The sequence below is a fragment of the Triturus cristatus genome, chromosome 2_1, assembly GCF_964204655.1.
Source record: "Triturus cristatus chromosome 2_1, aTriCri1.1, whole genome shotgun sequence".
Taxonomy (NCBI): domain Eukaryota; kingdom Metazoa; phylum Chordata; class Amphibia; order Caudata; family Salamandridae; genus Triturus; species Triturus cristatus.
Window position 1 is genome coordinate 1,157,713,650 of NC_140581.1, and position 25,648 is coordinate 1,157,739,297.

The following is a 25,648-nucleotide window of genomic DNA, read 5'->3' on the forward strand; positions in this document are numbered from 1 at the left end:
TGGTGAGCTGCTCGAGGTCCTCTCGCAACCCTAGTCCCTCCGGCCTGTGAGTCCACTCAAGGGTAACACTTATTTATTTTGGGCTCCCCTGATTGCTCGGGGCCTGCCCTGACTCCCGTGCTGTTGGTGAGTCCCCTGGACCTTGCTGATTCCCGACATTGCTCCTTCTTTGATTCCTGCGTTGGTTGCATTTACCAAGGCTTGTTGGTGCTCCCACCGGACACTGACCCCTCAGCACTCACCATCCTCCGTGGGACAGCTTGTGCATGGCTCCTGGTCCTCCTCAGCATCGCCTGGTCCTCACAGCCGCAGAGTCGAGATCCTCGTCATCCATCGTGCAACACCAGACATCGGAGGGCATTCATCTTCCAAGTCTCCTGGTCACTCCTGAGTGACATGGATTATGTCCCCTTTGCTTGCAGGTACTTCTCATCAAGAATCCATCCTCGTATTCCACCAGACACTTCTTCCACAACAGCACTTTCCTGAAGTCCTCCATTGGGTTTGGCTACGGTTTCCGACACCACTTCACACGTATGCATCTGGCTTCCCTGGTGTAGGTAACGTGGGTAGTATGGTATCCATAGGTGGGGTGGCTCTCCAACCTTCTGGCTTCAACGTGGTTTCTTCAGGGTCCACTGGGAAGGGTCCTTAATCTTTAAAAATCCAACCACGACTTGCACATAGAGTTGTACGTAGCACGCAGTCGTGTTTCCACACTGCACATCCTCTCCATGGGGTCTCTATCTACTTACCTTTGGTGGTTCCTCTGGGTCCCAGCACTTCTGTGTTCTCTCGACCCTGTCTTGATCCGAGTCGTGGTTCTTATACCACTTTCTTAGTATATGGTTTGTTCCCCCCTGGGGTTCACTGTGAATTTCCTGCTATTTACTGTTTTTCTTTGCTGAAGTATTGTGTGCATTGTGTTTATCTCTGTGTTGGGTATATTGGAACATATTAGAGAGTATTATATAATAAATACATATATTTACAAATACTTGGTGTTTTTTTTTCACTTAATCTATACTACAAGATTGCTTTCTGGTAAAACAAGCTGCTTTACACTCCTTCTGGACTAAGCCTGAAGACGTCTGTCCACAACTCCCACTTACAGAGCTTTCTAAGGTTGTCTAAGACCTCTTAAATCACCATAAGGGTTGTCTGGACTGGTGCAAGGTGCCCACTTACATTAGTAGACATTATATACCAGACCAGCCTCTCACAAAGTCCCTAAGGTATAACACATGATATAGGGCCATTATAAGAGGTCAACATCAAGAAACATCAGGTGGAGGTTGAAATGCTCAGGGTTTGATGGGGAGTGCAATTTGTTGCGGCCTCTGGTAACCTGGCTCATGCCATCTCTGCTCATTCTCTCCCCCAACATTTCAGCACAATGTCCAATCTTTGACATTCTGAGGAAGCGTCAATAATGATAGGGTCTTGATTTTGAGGAAAGGCCAGATCTTGTCCCTCCATGATGTGTGGTCTATTCACTAGTGTTGAGGAGTCCATAGCCTTTGTGTCAAGAGAGAACAGAGAATGTTCCAAATCATCTGGGTCCTCTAATTCTGTGTATCTGCCATCTAGGATGAGCAACATGGTAGACAGCTCCAGAAGGCCATAGCTCATGCCTAGCTTCCAAAGGTTCAGTCTCAGTGTTAGGAATTTCTTCTGATGCACTTCAAGAGAAAATACAGCTCCAATATGGATCCTGGTATCTTTTTATATAGGGTGTTATGACATATGCTGCAGTGATTAATTAGTTGGTGGGTTTGTTGATGCCAATGAAAGCATGCGACGATCGGTCTTGGGGTATTTTGGCATGTGTGTCCCCTGATATGAACTCTGCACACTCTATGGAATTCCAATTAGGACATAAAGGTAAAACCCATGAGCTCTGGAAGAAAAGTGGTGAGAAAGCCGTCCATAGTCTTCTCTTCTTTCTCCTCCAGCACTCATAGAAAACAAATGTTGTTCCTTCAACTGCGATCCTTCACTTCCACACCTCACTACCAACATCAGGATTGGTCTCCAGAACAGTCAGCCACTCCTCCGTGGCCTCCATTTTAGGAGCTGTGCCATCCAGTTGTTCATTGAAGGAGCTCAAATCCTTTCATAGAGTTTTCAGGACAGCAAATGTAAATTTGTTGTCTGCATGCATCAAGTCTACAGTTGATTTGATATCCGTGAGCTCTCTCATTATCTTCTCCATAATGATGTTGGTCATGGAAGGTGGAGTGTGATTTTCCTTGCTGGCAGAAAGTCTGTAAAGAGGAGATTATGCCCTGGTTTCCCCTTTGACATTCAGAACTGCTGGTAGGCCCAGCCGAACAGGACAGGGCAGGCGTAAGACCTAGACCTTAACAAATGTCTAAAAGAGATAGAATGGCCAGCACGTGTGATAAGGACCAAGATCCTAACTGTAGTATAGTATGTATCAGGACCAGCGTAGAATTCTGCCAATTACCTTGTCTGATGTATACCGAGATCAATGCTTATTCTGGCATGGAAGTCTCCAACAGAGTAATGAGGTACACTAAATATGATGGGGCACAGAAAAAGATATGTAGTCCTTCCTTGCCCCCAGGGACAGTCAGTATAGAGTGTGTTCCTAGCTGGCCATTCCAGCTAGGAAGAGGCCCTGTCATCATGCCTTCAATATGTGTGATAGGTGGTTATGGTCTGGAGCAGATAGATGAAGGAACCGCATCCACCTCCAGTCGTCGGTGAGTAAGTACTGTGAACAGTAGGGGCCTCCAGACCCAAAATAGTGTTGCGAGGCGACCACCAGCTGGGATGCGTCTTACAGCTGAAATCTCAGTATCTATCAGGGTCTGTGAGGCAATGCAGATCGAAGATCTAATGGCACTCGCTGCAGCAGCTATAAGGGTGCTGTTGAACCTCGGCCGGGCCCGTAAGCAGACTAGGCTGCGTCCAGCATTACAACACCTGCACAGTTTGGGGTGCTCGCCGGCCGAATATGCTCCAAAAAGGCACCGCTCAGGCCCCCACACATTCCGAGGCTTAGCCGCTACTCAGCTGACACCAGAAGTCCCAGGGTCTGCGGTTATAAGGTTAATAACAGAGCAGTGTCCAGCCTGCACACATTCCCAGGAGAGTGATTTACATGTGGTCTTTTTCTGTAAAGCCTACCAAAGAGCAAGGAGGTATTGGCTCCTACCTATTCTTAAAAATATGGGTTTCAGGAAATACCTCCCTGCATATAGAATCCTCAAAACTGACTTGTCACCTCCGATTGTATTTGCTATGGCAAAGTATTTAACAGCCATGTGGCATGTTCGATCTCGCATTCTAAAAGAGGGGGGCATTGCATGAAGTTGCAAGATACTGGTTTACCCTTTTATGATGTTTAATGTTTGATTTATGGGTACTTCCCTTGTGAATTTTACTTCTAAATGAAATTGTAATATGTATTGAAACTTTTAAATTTTAAAAATGCCATGTGTTATATCTTTGATGATCTAAATGATCGAGAATAAAGATTATTGAATTGATAAGCAGGAAGGTGCTGGGCAGCCCGAGCATATAAACGGGAGTCTTCCATCTTGCTTTTGGCCAAACTCCACCCATCTATTTATGCCTTTCGTTTGTCTACTCTTGTAGACAGACCAGCTTGATCTCTTTATTGGCAAAGTCAGTCCTGCCCAGGACTGGTTCTCAGGCATCCTTCACATGCTTGAATGGAAGGACATGCATTTTAGGCAAGAACTTCTATCAATGGACGAGGAGGATTATCCATCTCTCCTTGCAACTGTTGAACTTGAGCAGCTGGTTCTTCATCTACTAGGCTCGTATGCCAGTAGCCTACATGGAATGGCAGATGCCACATAATCCGCCGTTGCCTTCAACATAATAGCCAGTGGTTAAGGTAATGCCACATAGCTTTGCCCAATCAATTCCCTGACTTGGCCGATGAATAATATGTCATTCACCAGACAGCTGGCTCAGCTAAATGAATCAAGTACGTAATTTGATACTTATATTCCTAGATGAATCAGCTCAGGGATTGGTTTTCCTCCTCCAATACAGTGGGCAAAGTGGTCTGTTGTATTTATGGCAAGTGTATCGTTCATCTGTCCAGTAGTTCTTTTAAAAGCAAGTGATGCTGAACTGTCAGCTGTCTGATTTACTAGCGGAGTTGCTATCAGTTAATGCCTCCTCCTAGTTCATAGTCCCTGGGAAAGGGGATCTGCCATTTTTGACCCAAATATCCGCTGATAACTTTCCCCTATGGGCTCCTGGTTGAGATTCCAGGGCTAGCTCAGACATTAGTTTTCTCCTTTCATCTCTGACCCTTTATTTATTTGGTCCTTGAAGCCCTTCTATGGGCATGTGCTTTTTGTGGCATGGACCAACTGCATTCCCCCAGGTACACCCGAGTAAGCAGAAATTATCCTTATTTGCACAGCCTCCGAAAGTTGCTGTAGCATGCCTTCAGATTTGGGAATCTGTAATCCTCCTCTCTACTGATCCAGGATACGGTTAAATTCCTGTGGTCTCAGGTTGGTGTCTAAAACAACCTCTTGAGTTTCCTTCATCCAATAAACATCTGTGGTGAATTTTTTTTATCAAAGTGCCCTTTAGAATATGAGTTGGTACTTCCAGCGGTTAACCAGACCAACTCTACCCTCTGGTTTTGATTTGCTAGGATGCCAGTCACTCTTGTATCGGAAGCATACTTCATTCAATACCTCCAAACACAACAGACACATCAGAACCACTCCTCTTATGTTTTCTAAAGTAAGAAATGTGTTTGGTTAGAAACCTTTAGGCAAACAATGGCACACAGTTCGGCTGACACATTTCACACAGTAAGCTCTCTAAAGGGTGGTTAGTACAGCAGATAATTTGCTGCATGAACATTTAGTGCAATTGTCAGGGACAGGTGGCCCAACCAATGTCATCATTCATAGTTTGGAGGATTTGTGATGTCCTGACCACCCTGTTTAGAGTGTACTGACATATCAGACTTGATTTATATCTTTGTGGAGAGGGAACTCCGTGGCAATAGAGAGTTCTCTCCCTTCCAAAACTATGGTCCACCTGCCTGATTTCAATGTTGTGGTCAAACTCCTCCAACGGTCCGACAGAGTAAGTGCGGTTGGAGGTTTGGCTATATGTTCCCCCCTCCCAATTTAGCTGGGCAGACACATACATGTTTTTCAATGCCTGTCACTGCCAGGAAAATCCTCGCAGTTAGGGACACTGAAAAGTATTCAATGCTGCACTCAGCATGGAAGAAAACTCCCATGACAAGGGGCGGGCTACGTGTTTTTTTTTTTTTAAAGACAATCCTGCTTTGGTATTTTCTTTCTAAGAAAAGAAATAACTTTGACATACTGCCCGTCATGTTTGTCCTGCAAAGTGACAATGCATTGGCAGGAGCGCTGTAATGGTGGTTCCCGTCAATGCATGAAATGTCCAAGGTGCAATTATACACTAGGGTGCAGCCTTTATGTGCCTATAACCAGACCCCACTCCCAACCTACCATGAGAGCTAGCCCCACTGCACAGCAGGGTTGGTCATAGGTGCCCGCCATACCCGTCGTGGGCTCTCGTTCAGGTCCTTGGAGTTAACAGAGGTAGTCTTTCTTTTAACCCCTTCCATGCTGCGCAGATTCCGCCGCTGTGCTGACGGAATCTTGCGCGGGCGTGGTCATGACGGAACGGTTCCGTCATGAGCACAGCTCAACCGTGGCTCATGACGGAACCGTTCCGTCATGAGCACCGAAGGGGTTAAAGTTTTGTTGGTGGTTTAAAAAGAACCTTTTGTTGCTTTAGGCTTTTTTTTTTATATATAGTGTTTTGGCGGTATTTTTCCTTTTTTGCAACTGTTGTGGCACGTTAGGACCTAACAACCTTAAACGTTTGTTTGCACTGATGGAATTTCTTGGAATTATTTTCAGTCTTCTGATTGCCAGTCCTGGGAGTCTTCTCTCCACATCAGATGTTAGTTCTGCCTTCCATGCAAAAAAGTACAAATATGCTGAGATAAGGATTTTTGCTCACATTGCTTCTATGTGACCCTCCTGGCCTTTCTTTTCTTTTTCCCCGGAGAATATGTAAAATATATTCTTGCAATGAGCCTTTAGGTATTTTTCTTCCTTCATCCTTCCTCCAGTACAGATATTTTTCTCATCCTTACCTTCAAAAGAAGTTCCAGGAGGCTTCTCTTCAGCTATGTTACCCATTCCTCAGTGTCCAATGCAGCACTGCTTCTGTATGTGAACTGAACAAGTGTCCTGTTCTTCACAAAATGGTGGCTGTGCCTCCTGTTGCTGAGCAACAGGCACTTTTCGATATGGTGAAGAATTATAACAACTTTAACCAACCAGAAGCACACAATGCTCTAAAACATGCCCAAAAGTCCATGGATTTGCCTGGAAGTCCGCAGACATCAGAACAAATCCCACCCTCATTGCTATGCATGTCGAGTCTCTGGAGTTTAAGTATGTGGACCCCATACATCTAAAATGGCTAGCAAATGATATCGAAGGTGACCCAACAACGTTCCAGGAGTTTTAGAGTCCATGCTTTCGGGACAGTGAACGCGGACATCTAAGAGGACCCATCGTGGATCCACAAGTTTAATAGTCTCAGGTCTTGAGTTTACTGCAGTGAACTCGACACACACAAAATGGCACCCATAGTCCTTGAACTTGGCACCAAGACCGCAGACTATTGAAATTTACCAAACATAGGTCAACGAGTTTCATAATCCGCAACCTCAGTGCCAAGACCACAGACTTTGGAACACGAAAACTCAGGAGTCGGTGCCTGCTGGGGCACCTGAGAGGAGAATCCTGGCCCTGCAACACAATCCTAGTTTTTTGCACTAATAAACTACATGGTAGGGGGCAGTTGGGGTTCTCTCACCTACACCTGGGGGTCAGGATATGCCCACGCTGCCCCCTTATGTGGCCTTTATTTATTTTAAATGTATGGATACTCAAATATGACAGTTACAAGGTGATGGATATACATGATGGCTATAAATGCTTGAAACAATATCAGTCACTGTTGATCCCAGTGTAACATTGCAATTCAGTGTTTTATCTGACAGGTACAGTTAGAATGGGGCCAACCATATGCAAACCAGTGGAAATAAATCACCCTTGGTTTTGTGATTTTAAGGGCTCGGGCTTTAGGCGATCGAATTAATCGTGATGTTTGCATTTTGCCATTGTTAATGTTGCTTCAGGATATAAAGTACTCATTGCCAGGCCATCACCCAGTAGGTATATAAATACCATCACCATATCAGACCCAAACATCCCTTTGTTCCTGTTCCATCATCACTCCAGCATGCCCTGCGGAAACGCCAAGACCACAGGGATGAAGTCTTTTTTCCTGAATTATTCCTCTCCCAGCCTCCGACATAAAATGGCCACCACTCAAGGGACTGCTGCATAGTTTATGTTCACAGTGCGCAGGGGCAACAATGGCATCTGCTGGAGCGCTGGGACTAACCTTCGTGACCTGATTGGCCAGCCCAGTGTTTGCATGTTGCCTTCAAAGGAGAATAAAGGTAGTATGAGCCCAGCAGCCTGGTGATCTACAGCTCAGGTACTATATTAGCTGACAGCGTTGGGCCAACTTGATACCTGAGTTACTTATCTCTAATTAAATTGGGCTGGGCAGGTTGTAGCTGCAGTGTTCGAAATAAATCGCACATATATTTTACTTAAGCTTAAAAATATGTATTTGTGTCAGTTTTGTGCTGTGTTTTAAAAAAATAACATTTTTCTTGTAATAATGTACATTGGCATTTCACGTCCTTGTTCAAGAAGTGTTCTCATTTAGTCCTTGAACTTGGCACCAAGACCGCAGACTATTGAAATTTACCAAACATAGGTCAACGAGTTTCATAATCCGCAACCTCAGTACCAAGACCGCAGACTTTGGAACACGAAAACTCAGGAGTCGGTGCCTGTTGGGGCACCTGAGAGGAGAATCCTGGCCCTGCAACACAATCCTAGTTTTTTGCACTAATAAACTACATGGTAGGGGGCAGTTGGGGTTCTCTCACCTACACCTGGGGGTCAGGATATGCCCACACTGCCCCCTTATGTGGCCTTTATTTATTTTAAATGTATGGATACTCCAATATGACAGTTACAAGGTGATGGATATACATGATGGCTATAAATGCTTGAAACAATATCAGTCACTGTTGATCCCAGAGTAACATTGCAATTCAGTGTTTTATCTGACAGGTACAGTTAGAATGGGGCCAACCATATGCAAACCAGTGGAAATAAATCACCCTTGGTTTTGTGATTTTAAGGGCTCGGGCTTTAGGCGATCGAATTAATCGTGATGTTTGCATTTTGCCATTGTTAATGTTGCTTCAGGATATAAAGTACTCATTGCCAGGCCATCACCCAGTAGGTATATAAATACCATCACCATATCAGACCCAAACATCCCTTTGTTCCTGTTCCATCATCACTCCAGCATGCCCTGCGGAAACGCCAAGACCACAGGGATGAAGTCTTTTTTCCTGAATTATTCCTCTCCCAGCCTCCGACATAAAATGGCCACCACTCAAGGGACTGCTGCATAGTTTATGTTCACAGTGCGCAGGGGCAACAATGGCATCTGCTGGAGCGCTGGGACTAACCTTCGTGACCTGATTGGCCAGCCCAGTGTTTGCATGTTGCCTTCAAAGGAGAATAAAGGTAGTATGAGCCCAGCAGCCTGGTGATCTACAGCTCAGGTACTATATTAGCTGACAGCGTTGGGCCAACTTGATACCTGAGTTACTTATCTCTAATTAAATTGGGCTGGGCAGGTTGTAGCTGCAGTGTTCGAAATAAATCGCACATATATTTTACTTAAGCTTAAAAATATGTATTTGTGTCAGTTTTGTGCTGTGTTTTTAAAAAAATAACATTTTTCTTGTAATAATGTACATTGGCATTTCACGTCCTTGTTCAAGAAGTGTTCTCATTTAGTTCTTGTTTACAGCTCGTATGCACCGGTCTGACGGTCCATGGCATAAAGTTTCAACTCTGCAACGGGATGATGTATAAGTATAGACAGATTTTTCTACGTGTCTGTTGAACACAAGTTTACCAATTATTGGCTCACTGGCGGTGCTCTCTACTGCCACCTCCTGGCTCTACTTTTTAACTTTATTTTCTGCCTGTTGTTTCTCCTTCAGATTTGTGTCATCTTCTCTATGGCTACGTTTTGGCGTCTCTTCTTTTTCTCGGCCTGATACAGCTCTGTTTTAAAATCGCTTTGTCTTGAGAGCACTTAGCCAATGGTTCACAAATGTCAACATGATGTGAGGCTAGTAAACCTTGAAATAGGCGTCATGGAATTGTAACATACGAAGAGGTGCACATTTTCACAAACCTGTTTTCAAAGTAGCACTTGCGAGCAGCCATAGCTTGCCGTGTATACATCTTTTGATGGTTCCGGTTCAAATACATCAGATGCTTTTCTCACAAATGAGAGTACATTCTTCTAGTATTTTCAGACCTCACAATAGTAATGGGTATATGAAATATAAAATCTATTTACCCCATCTAAATTAAAAAAAAATATGTTAATAAGGCAGAACCTGGTGATTGAAAGGGAAAGCCACCCCAAAATGTTTACGTATTATCCCAAAATGAACCTTTGATTTTGTTATTAACACAACTTTAGGTTTTCTTTTTAAATAGGGCTTTTAGGTAGACATTATGTTTTACTACACTCCTTCCAATAAAACGAACTTCCTTCTTGCCCTTTAAATGTGGATGCCTGCACGACGGTAAAGGGAAAGTTGATGACTTCTTTGACATAAGTGTGTGTGTGGGGGGGGGGGGCACTGTCAAGCATAGCTCAAAGCGCAGTGCCATTGCAGTGTAATCCGGATTATATTGAAAAGCAGCACACTGTTCTATTCAGAGGCACAGTGTCACACCATTCATGAACACAGTAAGGTAACGGATCCTAGCCCTGCTAAACTGTTCCTATTCACATACCAGAGTTGTGAAATTTGCGCACCAACTGGTTTGCGAACGGGGATGCAATTTGCAATGCCTACTAGGGACTGATATGTTGCATCGAGAGTTGTACATTCACAGGGGGTCACAACATGACCCGACTCATCAATATATGTTAGGCCATTCTCAACTTGTGACCCCAAGTCTCTGAGTTCGGCTGTAAATGCAGGAATGGGGGCTTGCAGGGAACAACAAACCTCTGTCTGTACGCTTGTATATATATTTTAAAGCAGCCTATGTTTATTAAAGGGGCTGGTGCTGCTTTAAATAAAAAAATTAAAAAAAAGATTTTCCAGTTTGGGAAGACATCAGGGACAGTAAGCACTAGCCCACAGATCACTGACCATAAGGACGAGCTGCTTCTGTTCCTGGCACTGATTTTGCCCCTGCTGAGGCTAGGGGTCGCAATGCAGTCATTCACAATAAGGAGCATGAGAGGGAATTACCAATCAGGTCGCCCTCCACTCATAACATCAATATATCAAAAAAAGACCTGATTGTACACGGACACATTATCTTTCCAAGGGTCCTAAGGGCAGGGTAGTGAAATCTACGCCCAAAAGCTGGCTTATGAAGAATGCCACTAGCAGCCGGACCTTGGTGTCCAAATTGAAATGTTTGTCAATCCACCCCACTTGTACCCCCACATGTTAGTGTATACAAAAAAAATGTGTGAAAGGTCTGAAAGTACCTCACGTAAGCATCACCAAGGGAGCTGCTGGTAGGTACTCACTAGTTTGCTCACGTTTTTCATCATTAGTGACTTTCAAGACCATGAAGAAATGAAATAAGTGTCAGGAGGTGTAGAAAAAGGAAAGAAGGAACAAATAGTGATGTATGAAAGGATGCACAACAAGTGCTTGTTGTGGACTATCCCGCTAAAACCCCGTAGTGAGAGAGAAAAGGTAAACTCCCTTCTCCAAGCTAAAATGAGTTGGGACTCACTCGCAAAGACGCCGACTTTATTGGATGCCGTTAGCCACTCAAGTTAAAAAAAGAAAACACAATGTTGCAGACCACTTCAATTAGGGAAGGCCAAGAAGCATACAGCGACCCCTAAATGACGTCAATGGAGAGGTAGTGCAAGACTAGGAATAATAAAGATGGTGGGACCGTGACCTGTAAGACATAGAGGAATCTGCAGAAGGAAGCGCTCTGTTAGGTGCCAAGGCCTGTTGGCAAGAGGAATGTTACAGCACTTGGAAGGCGGGTCAGTGTGATGCTTTGGTGGGTATGAGTGTTAGATGGTAGTTAATGTAATCATTTTAAAAACATATGTGGTCTATAGTTGTACTTTAAGTTTGTGGGTAATGTGAATAGAAAAATGAAGAGCAACTGAAACACTAGGGTGAAGATGACTTAGCCGAGGTGAGTGGTTTTGTCGATACTTTACAAACTACATGTTAAGTTGGTTAGAGCTGGGATGTGCAGTAGTTAAGGTGGAAGACATTGTGTTATGGTTCCAATGGTCTCATGGCTCGAGTATCTCAAACACCGTCACCTAGAAATACCAGATGTGAATTGTTTTTGTGCACAATTATGATGGATAAATCCAAAGATTTATGCCACCCAAAAAACACCTGCTACATGTCTTATTTTCTGAAAATTGGAGAAACCATAAAGAGGCTGGTATTTCTCCCTGGGCTACCTATTGCACGAATCAGCGGTGATGTGATATTCTGCATTTGCACATAAGCAGGCAACCAGTGCAAGTCTTTCAGGACGTAAAAGGATTGTGAGACATTGTTGTCACATTTTCACTTCATTGTGCCTGAAGAAGGCCACTGTAAGAACATTTGCTGATGTCTCACTTGAAGCGCACAATAGCTGATGCAAAGGTACCTTGTTGTAAAGTGAACTACGGCAGGGAACATTTATGGAGTTTCTAGTAGTTAGATGTTCTGGACATTCATGGAAAGGCCAGTGGCAGTGAAAAAATGCCAAGTGCATTTCTTGTACTGTGAGCACACATGCCACATTTGTGTACACACCATTGTAAAACAGAGATTAGCAGGAGCAGTGAGCTTTTAAATGTGAAGGGTTGAGGAAACCACTTTGCTAATCACCACAAATAAGAATCTGGCTTCTATACACAACTATTATATCAGATTCTGATTTTCCAATAGAGTTTATGCCAGAGCGAAACTTGTTGGACTCTGACTAGTTATTGTTCAGCAAAGCAAGACACAAAAAGATAAAGGATCCACCCCAGAGTACGAACAGCGGAATGGTAGGTGAGACAGGAAACTGTAGGTGAGACAGGAAACTATCACAGCAAGCACAGACACCCACCCTTACGGTGTTCTGAAATATGTGCATCATTTCTCTGTTGTTAATTAGAAATCCAAAATGAATTGCCACCAAAAGACAGGAATGAAATTGCATCATCAGTGGCCATGAGGATCCCAGCACGAATTTCACTAATAACCAGCCTGGTCAATCATTTCCCTTTTCCCACCCTATGGGGAAGAGCCACCACACTACAGCATTGTTATCTAGATTTTCATCACATCAATTCGATTTTTTTCCTATGTTTACTAATAGCTTCTTTTAAATGGTAAACCCCACTTTTTGCACCTGAAATACACACACATAGGAAGACTTTAAAAAAAGAGTTACTAGACATGACTTTGCACCTGATACATCTACAAAAGAAGATGACTCAAGGGCACCGGCACTTATCTAGAAAACAATACTTCTATAGTAATATGTGTGTGGGAAGATCTTGGATAAGTGGACGATTGGAGTAATTCTCTACAGGTGAGCATGACTTGGCAAATATTCCAGAAGATAGATGAAAAACAACTACAATGATGTGACAGATTGCATTGAATGGAATTTTTTTAGTCAAATGTAACCATGGTCCTCACAATGCAAATCCCGGAGCTGGCATCTGGCCTCGCTCTTTCTAAGGTGGACCTCTGGAGAAACTCTCCTCTGTGTGCTCTATAATGGATTTCCTTTTCAACACAACTCCTTTTGTGCTTGAATGTCTTTCGTCTTCTGTTTTTTATCTGTTACTGCTTCCTATTCTTTCTACCGTATTGGTCTTAATATTCTGCATCTGTATTTTAGTGTAAATGCATATTTAAGAAAGATTAATATCACTTATTGATAGTAGTGTTGACCCTGGTTTTGTAATGGATGATTGCAAAAAAAGAAAACTATCGGAGAACTCAATGTAACATTGCTCAGTAGATTATGTTTCTATTGTATATAAATAGCACTGGGCAGTCCTCCAGCAAGGGCAATGCTTTCTATTAGGAGGACCAGAAAATGGAAGATTAAATGCGTATACCCTCTAAATTATTGCTGTTTTAAAGCCAGTCACTGCATATGAGCACCAGAAAATGTAACACACTACAGGCACATATGACACGCATGAATCTACAAGCTAATATGAATGCTAATTAAAATGCTGTGATCTTCCATTTTTTCAGTGAGGAAGAAAAGACTTGCAGACTTAAGTGGTCCCATCTATCCCAAGTGCCGGATTGGGGTGTAGCCCCAACTGGAGGTGTGACGAAACTGCGCCCTGGAACAGGACACCTTGCACCGATAGCTTGTGCCAGACTGTGGAATCCTAGCAGCAAAGTGGGAGCACCAAACATTTGTCATGGCTCTGTTCATTTTTGTGTCATCCTAGTGCACCGCAAAGGTTTAACTTAACTAGCAAATGTAGCTGAAGATTTTCAAAATATGGCTCATGATTCGTTCCTTGAAGACAACGTTTTGTCCTGGATCTGTCTACTCGTCTTTTGTCAGTCTAGTGTGCCTTGCTTTAAGAGGTGGCGATAGAGCTGAAGGAAAGACCAATCATGCAACACTATTTAACAATCTCCAAAATAAGCTCTTTTTTGGAACACCACACTGTTTTCCCAATTATAAAACTGGATTAATTTCTATGACAAGAGGGTACAAATGACTGCAGATCTCTGTACTTCTAGCCAATTCTGTTCTTCAAAAGCAAAGGATTTCTGTCACCATTAGAGGAGGGTGCTGGAAGCACCTGCTGCAGCAGTGAAAGCCAGTCAGGAAGATGGGGCAGATCGCTGGCCATGAATCCACTACCCCTGCTTGATCTTAGCTCTTCGGTGCCTTTTCTCTCCCACTAACTTGGTAGAACATCATGCCATAGAAAGAGTTGTGAGATGGTCTCTTGGATGAAGGTGGTGTAGATGGACTAGGGGTACATATGTCATACCTGTGAATAACGTGGTCCTACTCCAGCGTGCCCAGCCCCCTTTTGCCCATACGTGGGAACGAGAACATACTCTAGGCATAGCCAGGTGCAGATGGCGGAGGGAGTAGCAAAACCATGAGGGTTTGCTCAGATGCTGAAGTATTTTTTCAGGCAATACCTCTCTGCACATGCTTCTCATTGATAACAGAAAAGGCAGTGCATATGGTGCCTGCAAAGAAAAAAGGCCTGACGGGTAAGAAAGCTTGGCAGGATCTTCCCCCACTTGACTTACAGAACCTGGTTGGACATTAGGAACAAATGAGAATTATTCAGAATTTCCGTTCAGACACTAGTGTATGAAAGACTTAATATTGGGAATAAGAAGTCAGGTATTTAGGAACCTTCCCATTGAGTCCTGAAGGAATACCTGTCATAGGAATAGTATCCCTTTGTAACTCGGTGTGGACACATTTCTCTTGAGGTCCTCTAAACAGTGGCGGCCGACTCGGAACAGTGGTGGTAGGGCAGGGAGGCAGGGGGCATGGGGGTTCGATTAAAAAAAAAAGATAATAAAAAAAGTAACCTACCTTTTCCTACGCCGCCGCACTGCCACGCATCTCTCCTCCCTCCTCTTCCTCTCGATCTGCAAGAAGCACAGGAAGCACCCAGGCTTCCGGGCTCTCCCAGCCAATCACAACGCTGTAGGAGTAGCATTGTGATTGGTCTGAGCATCCAGTTTGGACGCTCAGGCTGTGCCTGGGAGGCTGGGCATGTTCTCCACGGGGCTGTGCAATACAGCCCTATGGAGAACATGCAAGGTGCGCATGACGGTTTGGCTAGCCCTAAAGGGCCAAACTGTCATGTGCAATTGGAGGAGTGCAAACCACTCCTCACTCTGTTTGGCGTCAAGGAGCCCCCACCTGGCTCAGTGCTCCACAAAGAAAAATAAAATGATAACAACGTTATGTTATTATCATTTTATTTTTCCCTTGTACACTGCTGAATTAGCAGTGGGGCGACGCTCCTCCGCCTTAGCGGAGGAGCCGCCTGGCAGCAGCATTAATTAAGATCCTGTCCACCACCATCTTGTGAAACACTTGCTCATGGGGATTAAGACTCAAGCCCGTACAACCTTTCTGCCAGATTGTTCTGCACTCCAAACAAATGGATTGGATAAACAATTCTGCACTGCTAGCGCGAAAATATAAGTTCATATCCCATAGGGAATTTGCAATGAAACTAGCATTAGGTCTCACCATGTTTGTTGATGTGAACAATGACAGTGGCGGGGTCCATACAGACTAGGCTCCTCTTTCCCTATTGCCTTCATAAGAATGCATTAAGCACTATGAAGATGGGCATTATATTGATATTGTGCACTCTTTATGCCAGGTACCTTAGGTTCTGAACCTGTTAGTACCTCAAAGTATCCTGCGTATGCATTCAAGGAGTCCGAGTTTAGAGACATTTCTGGGTACGGCTGATTGAAGGGGACCCAAGAGGTTGCATTTCTCCAACCAATAGAGATTTATTTGCTCGACCAAAGGACAGTCCTGTCGACATCCTCTCAGGAGAAATGAAACCCTTGCCCAGTAGCACATCTGTCTTAAACTGTGCCTGCTGCAATATCACTAGGGAGGATAATGTCAGCTTCACAGAAAAGCACAATCTGAAGAGTGGGGATGTCACCAGCTTCTGCTGAGTCATAGATTACTGGGTCAATGACAAACGAATCACCTTTTCAGGGCCCTCTGATATTTTCTGCTATCATCTCTTGTAGATGTATCTTGGCGGAATGCTTATACAAAATACATATTAAAGTCAAGCCCTTTGCTGGGGATGTCAGAACAAAACATGGAGAGAGAGTCACAACGTCGGTTTGGGCTAAGGCCTGTGAGACAAAAGGGAAAGAGGCGCTGGAGTCATCATCATAGCCTTCCTCTCATTCGGCACTTTGCTAGTGAAAGGACTAGCGCTGCTTTGTGGGGCTTCAGAGATGGGGTGGCTTAAGGTTTCTAATTCAGCGATGTCCACACACTCCTTGCTGCATGTGTTTGTTGCATTGCACTAGCATGGATGTTGCATTAGCTTGGTTGAGGCAAAGGGCTGCATTCTGTTAAACCTTCCTCCTCATATTATTGGCTCACTTGGCCTCTTAATGTAAAATAAACTGGTGCAACAAAGCCACCTCCAAAGATCTGTCAAGCACTGAATCCCGCAGGCACAACTGCGTAAATCACATTGAAGCTTGTAGACTGAAATATCTGAAGGGATGACTGCCGATCTTTTTTATAAGGGATGCGTGGCTCACCCAACTCTGTCTTATGGTTCTGATTACCATGTTTCCAAGTCCTCTCTTCTCAAGGAAAGAGTCGTAGCCTGGAGACCCAACCTCCCCTGGGACAGGTCAGGGCAGTCAAGGTTGGACCACATAAATGGAACTTTCAGAGGGTTCTACCTTGTTGGAGCCATCCCACTGAGGTATGAATAGAATGGAGCATCGGACCTTTTGCATAAGCCCATCCAGCAATCTTCTGAAAGATGGTTACCTTTGTAAGCCACATCCTCGAACCATCTAAACTTTCTGGGATGGAAAGGACTACTGCGAAATCTGAACAATATAAATGCCAGACTCCATCAGCCGGTTTCCCTTCTAGTCTTTTCAGAGTCCGTCGTTATCTTTTTGTAGAGGCCAATATAACCACAGAAAAGGACCATTTAAGAGGTGAACTCCAAGACCCGGTCTAGCCAGTCTTGGACTTTTTGCAAGTGCTGGAGGATTCTGTGGTGCCACTGAGGTGCCTGTGTCCTCCTATTGAGCTCTCTTGGACCTAGAAGAGCTGTGCTGCCCCAAATACGTAGGGTTCTGTAAGGGCTGAAGGCAGGCGAATATTGCTACAATGCAAATGATGAGTTCCTGGAAGCTGGAGCCTTTATAATCTAAGAGACCATGCACTTGTAATGCTCTGACGTTTCGGTACATTGCCCCAAAAAGGGACAAAGTGGCTTTCAGACACATACTAAATGTAAGGCAAAGAACAGCAGCTCGGGATTCTCGCCAAATAGTGTATAAAGCCTGCTCTGACACTCAAAAGTCTCCTCATGAACACATGCGGAGATGACGGACCTAAAGATGTTCTCATCATGTGAGGTGGCACTTCAGGGGAGCTGCAGATGCTTCAGAAAGAAATGTGCCCATGTGGCCACAAACAACAGCAACAGAGCCAAAAAACGACGCAATGGGGCTTAAAACGTTACGCAATGCTTAGGGCCCGTCAAGAGGGAACTAGCTAGCCACGGTCTAGCCAAAGAAAACAGACACATGACCCCCTGTTCAAGGGTTTGTGCTGTGGCGGTCACTAAAGATGGTGCTGGAAAAAAGAAACTGAAGTGGGAAGATCAAGCAGAGCAAAGAGCAGACGGGTCCTTGGCAAGTGGACTGATGATGGTGGCTACGACTATGCGAGCACTTTGGTCTGGACTTCCTGATCGTTTTTCAACTGCTATTGTAGGTGTTTCTAGGCGCTTTCTCTTAGCGTGACAGACATCTCACACGTAAAATAAATGGCAGCTCGAGCACTACAATAACCCTCCCAAACAATATCCTCAGAGCTGTTTCTAGCCATTTTAAAATCCTATATTATGAACCTCACCACGACGATTGGACGTCACCACCTTTTCGTGTTGTATTGTTTTTTTAAATGTGTACAGAAAACATATACCTGTTTCTTCATGGTGTGCTGGAGACCCAGCTGGCCACTTCTGGCCTTAAAGGAGACAGGCAGACACATCACTTGGCAGTAATTCCGTAACTTAAAGATCATTTTTCACAAACTCTCATCTTTATTGGTTTCAACTGTATATGATTTCTAGCAGAAACCAAATGTGCGCCTTTTTGTGCTCATTTGTGTGTATTGAACAATATGTATTTTAACTAATCATTCAAATGACAGTTTCCAAATGTCAAAAAACTTGAAATAGATTTTAGCGTTAAGAATCTGAAAAAGGAGCATTTCTATGTGCAAATGAACGTATACAAGTGTTAAAAAACAACCGCTTTTAAAGGCAAATACCAAGAAAAAATCCTAACGGTTGCACAATACTTTGAAAAGCACCAGATCCTAAAAAATGTATCAGGTGCAAAAGAATGAAAGCGAATATATATTTTTAGCAATGTAGGTGATTTAAAAAAAAAACAATTTTGGATCGCAAACTATTGCACGCCACACAAAATTACAACTTATTGAAAGGAAAGCATACATATAGTGAGATTTATTCTGAACAATATAATTCAGTGCTGCTGTAAGGATCTGATTTACCTCTAAGGATATACGTATCTATGCAGGGGTGCTCAAAATAAAATAAAATCCATGTGCCTAGAACTTTCCGTGTTACATTGTTAGTTATTTCTCAGTGAATGAGTTTCTCACACTTTACAGATGTGGATTTAAAATTTCGGGGCAGATTTATTACCATTTTAGCAAACCGACGCAAAATGTTTATTTGGAATTTACTTTCTAGTGCAAAACATGGTTTGAGCTAGAAACTTGCGCTGCTTTGCATTTTTTGCGCCAGGGGGTCATTTTCTGGGGGGTACATGGGCTTTCCAATGAAACTACCCACGGTTTTTGAAGGAAAACCCTGTCTATACTAAAATGGGTCTTGTACCAAAAAATAACACCTCTTTGAGGCAGGTGTAAAAAGCAGAAATGTTTTTATTTCTCCTAGCTTTTCCAACTTTGTCTAGGCAAAGTATTTTGTACTGGATGGTACCCTTCTAGCACAAAACTTATGCTAGACATAATGCAGACACCTTTGCACTGTGGTGCAAAAGTGTGTGTCTGGCGTTAGGCGGCCGTATTGTGCTCCAGCACTAGGAAGAGAGTAGTAGAGTGCCATATCTGCTGAGATAGGGCACTATCGCGCTTTCTTTCTAGCAGTGGCACTCAATTAGGCTACCTAGCACCACACACACACCTTTGCACCATTGTGCAAATATATCTGTGTCATGTCTAGTGTAGGGTTTGTCCTAAAAGGGTACACTTTCAACACAAAATACTATACCTAGATAAACTTTTAAACTTTTCCCAATATGGATGTGTGCTGTACAGTACAGCACACATGCACGCCAGAAACCTTTGCAGAAATAACACCATTTGTCCTTTTAATGCCTGCTTCAAAAACGGGTTGTTAGTTGATATACCTTTCCGTCAAAAACCATGGCTGCTTGCTTAAGAACACCCATGTAACGCCGATTGACCATCCCCTTGACGTAATGTCAAGCTGAGTTACTTACAAGCACTTTCATGCGCAAAAGAAATTTTGAGCTGGAAAGTAAATTCCAAATAAACATTTTGCTCTGGTTTACACCACTTTGTGAGGCAAACCAGCACAAAATGTTAGTGAACCTACCCTAGTGAGAGCCTCAGTAAGCCACATTAGCTGAAATCTATGTTATGTTTCCAAAGAATTACTGTAATTGCGCGCACATTTCAGGAAAGAATGTGTGCGGAACAGCTCTGGTGATAGACCGGCAGTCACCTGTAGGCCTACGCTTTGAACATATGCACGTATATTTCTCCGAAGGTGCACACTCGTATTTCAAAGTATGTACATTTTCAGTCAGAAAGCTATGCACAGATTTCACTACCATAAAAAAGGCTGTCACAAAGGGTTATGAACTTCATCCTATATGTGTGCACAGTGACAAATGACACAAAGGAAAAATCCACACTGATCTAGTCACATGTGGATCTTTACTTTGTGATAATAAATGTGCAGATAGGTAACGGGTGAAATGATGAGCACGTAGATAACAGGAAGCCTTAGCTGGGCCTTTTCCCCTCTAGCTGCAGTTAACGGAGGGTTGAGCTATGGAGGCTTGTGACTGAATGGCCAGTCTTTAAGGCGCTCAAGAGGGAAACGAATTTCATTGAGGAGGAGACAGAGACCATCTTGATCTATGTATGGTCTTGAGCACTATTAGAAGTGCGCACTCAGGCCCCTCAGAAACTCAGTGTAACTATTCAACAAGCAACATTGGCGCAAGTAACCGGCTCCCACATAGCGAATACACTGGGCGGGAAGCCACCCAAAGCTGACAAGGCCAGGAAGAGGGGGCAGAATGTGATGCGTAATAAGAGGGTCAAATATGGCGACCGGAGCCAGCTCTGAGTCACATCACGGACTCGCCCTACCCGAGGAAGTCATCACGCACATCTTCCAAAAGTAGATGTTTCAGGGAATAGCTAACCAGAATACAAATAGCTGCATAGACAGGTAGGTCAAGCAGCATTCAGGACTATGCCACAAGTCTCAAATTTCCCACCTCCCTTGGCCTGTTGCCATACCCTGTCTCTCCGAGTCCTGCTTTGCTCTGTCTCTTTGCCCTTTCCCCTTTCTTCCTTTGACTATCTTCTTTGTCCACATCTGTGTCCTATCTTAGCATCCACATCTACGTTTTCCAGTTCATCTCTACATATCCCATTTTCAAATCTTATTATTACGCCCATGTTACTGTCTCCTTCCCTTACACTTCTCAGTCAATTTCACCTTTTATATTTGTCCCTGTCACACTCCCTTCTCTCCCTTTGCCCATCGCCTCATGTTTTTTTCAAATGTAACTTTGCTGTACAGCTCCGTCATGTCCGCCGGCCAGACTGACATTTACAAGTTTCGTCATCGGGGCCTCCGCCAAAGCAATGGAGTCATTTCGACCGTCGCCCTGGTGGAGGCCGACCAGACTTCCAAAATGTAAATCAATCACTTAGTTATTATTGGAGCAAAAGCTACCGATACAAGCCTTTTAACTTACATACTGTCACTACCAGTAAGTTAGTAGAATTCTTAGTAACCAAGGTGCTGTCAGTTCCAGAAACACCTGAGGAGATGTAACAACTCAGATCATCACAGGTGCTCACTACCATCAACGGCAATACCTGTACTGCAAGCATTCGACACTTGCGGCCAAATTTAGCAACACTTTGCACCAAAACTGACACAAAACCGGTGCAAAGTGTTGATCTGGGATTTACTTTGCGCTGGAAGGTAACCTGCAGGGTGGCTTCAACTTGCAGTGAAAATGGAGGGTCCGTGTCAATTCAACGGAAAGAAAGGTGTTGAAGCCAGGTCTGGGAACAGATGCTTTTATTCCATAACTTTAAAGTGGAAGCGTGCATGTCAAGCCATAGTCCGTACGCATTTCAGCTCAATCGTGAGCCTTGGTCACAGGTGAAGCAAGTTACAATTTGTTGGGTAACCACGTGACTTAAGTACTACCTGCAATATGTCACTACAACAACCAGCATGCCCCTGAAATAGAATGTCAATGTCAGAATACTTGCAGTGCTTCCAAAATATAGGTTAAATGCCATACTTGACACCACACGTATTTTAAATTTAATTTACAAAGCTGGTGAGGTAAAATAAAGTGACTGCGTGCATTTCATTAAATCCAATTTGTGGGTAATGTGCCAAATAAACATTGTCTCTTTATAAATCATTAAGGTCCCAAACTAAAAGACAATCAATCAATCAATCACAGCATTTATATAGCGCACTACTCACCCGGAGGGTCTCAAGGCGCTGGGGGAGGGGGGTCCGCTACTGCTCGAACAGCCAGGTCTTGAGCTGCTTCCTGAAGGCGAGGTGGCCCTGGGTCAGGCGGAGGTGGGTCGGGAGGGAGTTCCACATCTTGGCGGCCAGGTAGGAGAAGGACCTTCCTCCTGTGGTGGCTCTTCGGATCCGGGGGACGGCGGCGAGGGCGTGGTCGGTCGATCGAAGTTGGCGTGAGGGAGCGTAGAAGTTGAGGCAGCTGTTGAGGTATCCTGGACCTTGGTTGTGTAGGGCCTTGTGTGCGTGGGTGAGGAGGCGGAAGGTGATTCTCTTGTTGACCGGGAGCCAGTGCAGATCTCTCAGGTGTCTGGAGATGTGGCTGCGACGGGGGATGTCCAGGATGAGTCGTGCTGAGGCGTTCTGGATCCGCTGGAGTCTCTTCTGGAGTTTGGCGGTGGTTCCGGCGTAGAGAGAGTTGCCGTAGTCCAGACGGCTGGTGACAAGGGCCTGGGTGACCGTCTTCCTAGTCTCGTTGGGGATCCACCGGAAGATCTTGCGTAGCATGCGCAGGATGTTGAAGCATGACGAGGAGACGGCGTTGACTTGTCTGGTCATGGAGAGGGAGGAGTCTAGGATGAAGCCCAGGTTTCGTGCGTGGTCTGTTGGTTTGGGTGCGCTGCCCAGGGCGGGGGGCCACCAGGAGTCGTCCCAGGCGGAGGGTGAAGATCCCAGGATGAGGACTTCCGTCTTGTCCGAGTTCAGTTTCAGGCGGCTGCTCATCATCCACTTGGCTACGTCTGTCATCCCTTCGTGTAGGTTGGCTCTGGCGGTGGCGGGGTCGTTGGTGAGGGAGAGGATCAGCTGGGTGTCGTCGGCATAGGAGATGATGTTGAGGTTGTGTTGGCGTGCGATGGCTGCGAGGGGGCTCATGTAGACGTTGAAGAGGGTTGGGCTGAGCGAGGAGCCTTGAGGAACGCCGCAGATGACTTCGGTGGCTTCTGATCTGAACGGGGGGAGGCGGACTCTCTGTGTCCTTCCGGCGAGGAACGAGGTGATCCATTCAAGTGCCTTCTCCTGGATTCCGACGTTGCTGAGGCGCTGCACTAGGGTTCGGTGGCAGACTGTGTCGAAGGCCGCGGAGAGGTCTAGGAAGATGAGGGCCGCTGTTTCTCCGTTGTCGAGCAGGGCTCGGATGTCATCGGTAGCTGCGATCAGGGCGGTCTCGGTGCTGTGGTTGGCCCGGAAGCCAGACTGCGAGAGGTCGAGGGATCCGTTTGTCTCGAGGAAGGCGGCCAGCTGCTTGTTGACGGTCTTCTCGATGACTTTTGCAGGAAACGGGAGCAGCGAGATAGGGCGGTAGTTCTTGAGGTCGGTGGGGTCGGCTGATGGCTTCTTTAGTAGGGCGCTGAGTTCGGCGTGCTTCCAGCTCTCCGGGAAGGTGGCAGTGTCAAAGGAGGGGTTGATGATGTCCCGCAGGTGAGGTGCGATGACAGTGTCGGCCTTGTTGAAGACGTGGTGAGGGCAGGGGTCGGTCGGAGATCCGGAGTGGATGGAGTTCATCGTGTGGAAAGTGTCTTCGGTGCTGATCAGGGTCCAGGCGCGGAGGATGGTGGAGGAGGGCGGTGGTTCAGTCGTGGCGTGCGTCGGTTGAGGGCTGAAGCTGTTGTGTATGTCCGCGATCTTGTTGTGGAAGTAGGAGGCGAGGGAGTTGCAGAGGTCTTGCGAAGGGGTGATGTCGTTGTTTCCGGCGTTGGGGTTGGAGAGCTCTTTAACTATGTTGAAGAGTTCCTTGCTGTTGTGGGCGTTGTTGTCCAGTCGTTCCTTGAAGGCAGTTTTCTTGGTGGCGTGGATCAGTTGGTGGTGTATTCGGGTGGCGAGCTTGAGGGCAGTCATGTTGTTCGGTGTTGGGTCTCTGCGCCAGGCTTTCTCGAGGGCTCGGCAGTTCTTCTTGGAGCTCTTCAGTTCGTCGGTGAACCATGGGGCTTTCTTGCTGCCGGGTCTGCTAGGTGGGGTCTTCAGGGGGGCGAGGTCGTCTGCGCAGTTGCTGATCCACTTTGCGAGGTTGGTGGCCGCCTGGCTTGGGTTCGTTGCGCTGGTGGGAGGGTTCATGTTCAGGGAAGTCGCGAGCTGTTCGGCTGTGATCTTGTTCCAGCTTCTGCGTGCAGCCTGTTGCTGGTGGTGGTGGATCGTGGTCCTTCTGAAGCTGAAGTGGACGCAGCTGTGGTCCGTCCAGTGGAGTCCGGTGGCGTGGCTGAAGGCGACGTCCTTGCTAGATGAGAAGACGGGGTCGAGTGTGTGTCCAGCGTAGTGGGTGGGGGTGGTCACCAGCTGCTTGAGACCGAGGTTGGCGAGGTTGTCCAGTAGGGTGGTGGTGTTGCGGTCGTTGTTGTTCTCCAGGTGGAAGTTGAGGTCCCCGAGGAGGATGTAGTCAGCGGAGGGGAGGGCGTGCGGGCTGATGAAGTCGGCAATGTCTTCGCTGAATTGGGTGCGTGGTCCCGGGGGTCTGTAGATGAGGGTGCCTCTGAGGGTGGTCTTGGGGTTGATGAGGATCTGGAAGTGCAGGTGTTCGGCGGGTGCGAGGGTGTCGTCGGTGTTGGTCGTGACGCGGATGGAGTTCCTGTGGATGATGGCGATGCCTCCTCCTGCCTGGTTGACGCGGTCCCTCCGGGTGATCTTGTAGCCGTCCGGGATGGCGATGGCGATGTCGGGTGCTGAGGAGGCATTCATCCAGGTTTCCGTGAGGAAGGCGACGTCTGGGGCTGTGGTGTCGAGCAGGTTCCAGAGCTCGACGGCGTGTCTGCGGACGGAGCGGGTGATGAGCAGGATGCACTTGAGGTGGTTGCTGCTGGAGTTCGGCTTGGTCGGTGCTGGAGTGGTGCAGGTCCGAATGCAGGCAAACTTGCAGGAGAGGCAGCAGAAGGGTCCGTGGGTGCGTCACAAGCTGCTTCTTTCTCACTTACTCGCCTAATTCGCCAAAATGCAGGGAAAATCCAACTCATGGCATAGAGACAAGCAGGCCAGACCCCAGAAAACCTTACTTTCAGACGATTCCTCCATTGTGGGAGCCACAGGCCCATGCAGGGCGGATTCAACTTGCATGCTGGTTATTGTAGTGACATATTGCAACTAGTACTTAAGTCACGTGTTTTTTTAAAACATCTAAAAAAGTTGCAGATGGTACAAAATGCAGCCGCAAGACTCCTATTGAATTGGCCTAAACACGAGTCAGTTTCTAATGAAATTCAGAAACTCCATTGGCTGCCTGTAGCAAGTCGCGTCAAGTTTAAAACGCTATGCTTAGCTTATAAACCCTTGAATAACATGGGACCCGTATTCTTAAAAAATATTTTTCATTGGTATCATCCTGGTAGACAGCTACGCTCTACTGACGCTAGGCTCATGATGGTTCCCAGGATTCGCACCTGCAGATGGGGGGGGCCCTAGCATTGGTAATGGTATGGCCAAGTTATGGAATACGCTCCCAATGCATAATATGTCAGAAAGTTTGCTTTCCTCCTTTAAGAAAGAATCTTAAAACCTGGCTGTTACAGAATTAGATCTCGATTACCTGGGCATACTTTTGGTCTCAGCACCAAAACACCTCCGAGTATTCGCGCACTCAATAATTTAAATGAACATAACATAATCCAACAATTGTAACCTGCCTCACCTTTCACCATAGCTCACGATTGAGCTGAAACGCGTAAGGACAATGGCTTGACATGCACGCTGCCACTTTAAAGTTATGGAATAAAATCATCTGTTCCCAGACTTGGAGATATATACGAACTCGCTTGGCTGTTGGTTTAACTTTTTATTGGATGCATGGCCCCCTATTGGGCCTGTTCCGCATTCTTCTCACCGCTTGGCATCTTGGGATCTGTAGTCC

At 45.6% G+C, this 25,648-nt stretch overlaps 1 protein-coding gene across 4 annotated transcripts in view; it reads left to right on the top strand.

Annotated features, from left to right (window-relative positions):
• The window catches only part of TMOD1 (tropomodulin 1), a 497,118-nt gene extending 478,531 nt beyond the window's left edge, over positions 1–18,587 (top strand). The window contains exons 10-11 of one of the 4 annotated variants that reach the window (XM_085636598.1): positions 8,995–9,059; positions 13,463–18,587. In XM_085636598.1, the coding sequence (XP_085492724.1) occupies positions 8,995–9,059 (65 nt within the window). In that variant the 3' untranslated portion in view covers positions 13,463–18,587. The remainder of the gene's footprint in view (positions 1–8,994; positions 9,060–13,462) is intronic. The other 3 variants (XM_085636599.1, XM_085636597.1, XM_085636600.1) reach the window with 3 other exon arrangements.
• The last annotated feature ends 7,061 nt before the right edge of the window (positions 18,588–25,648 follow it).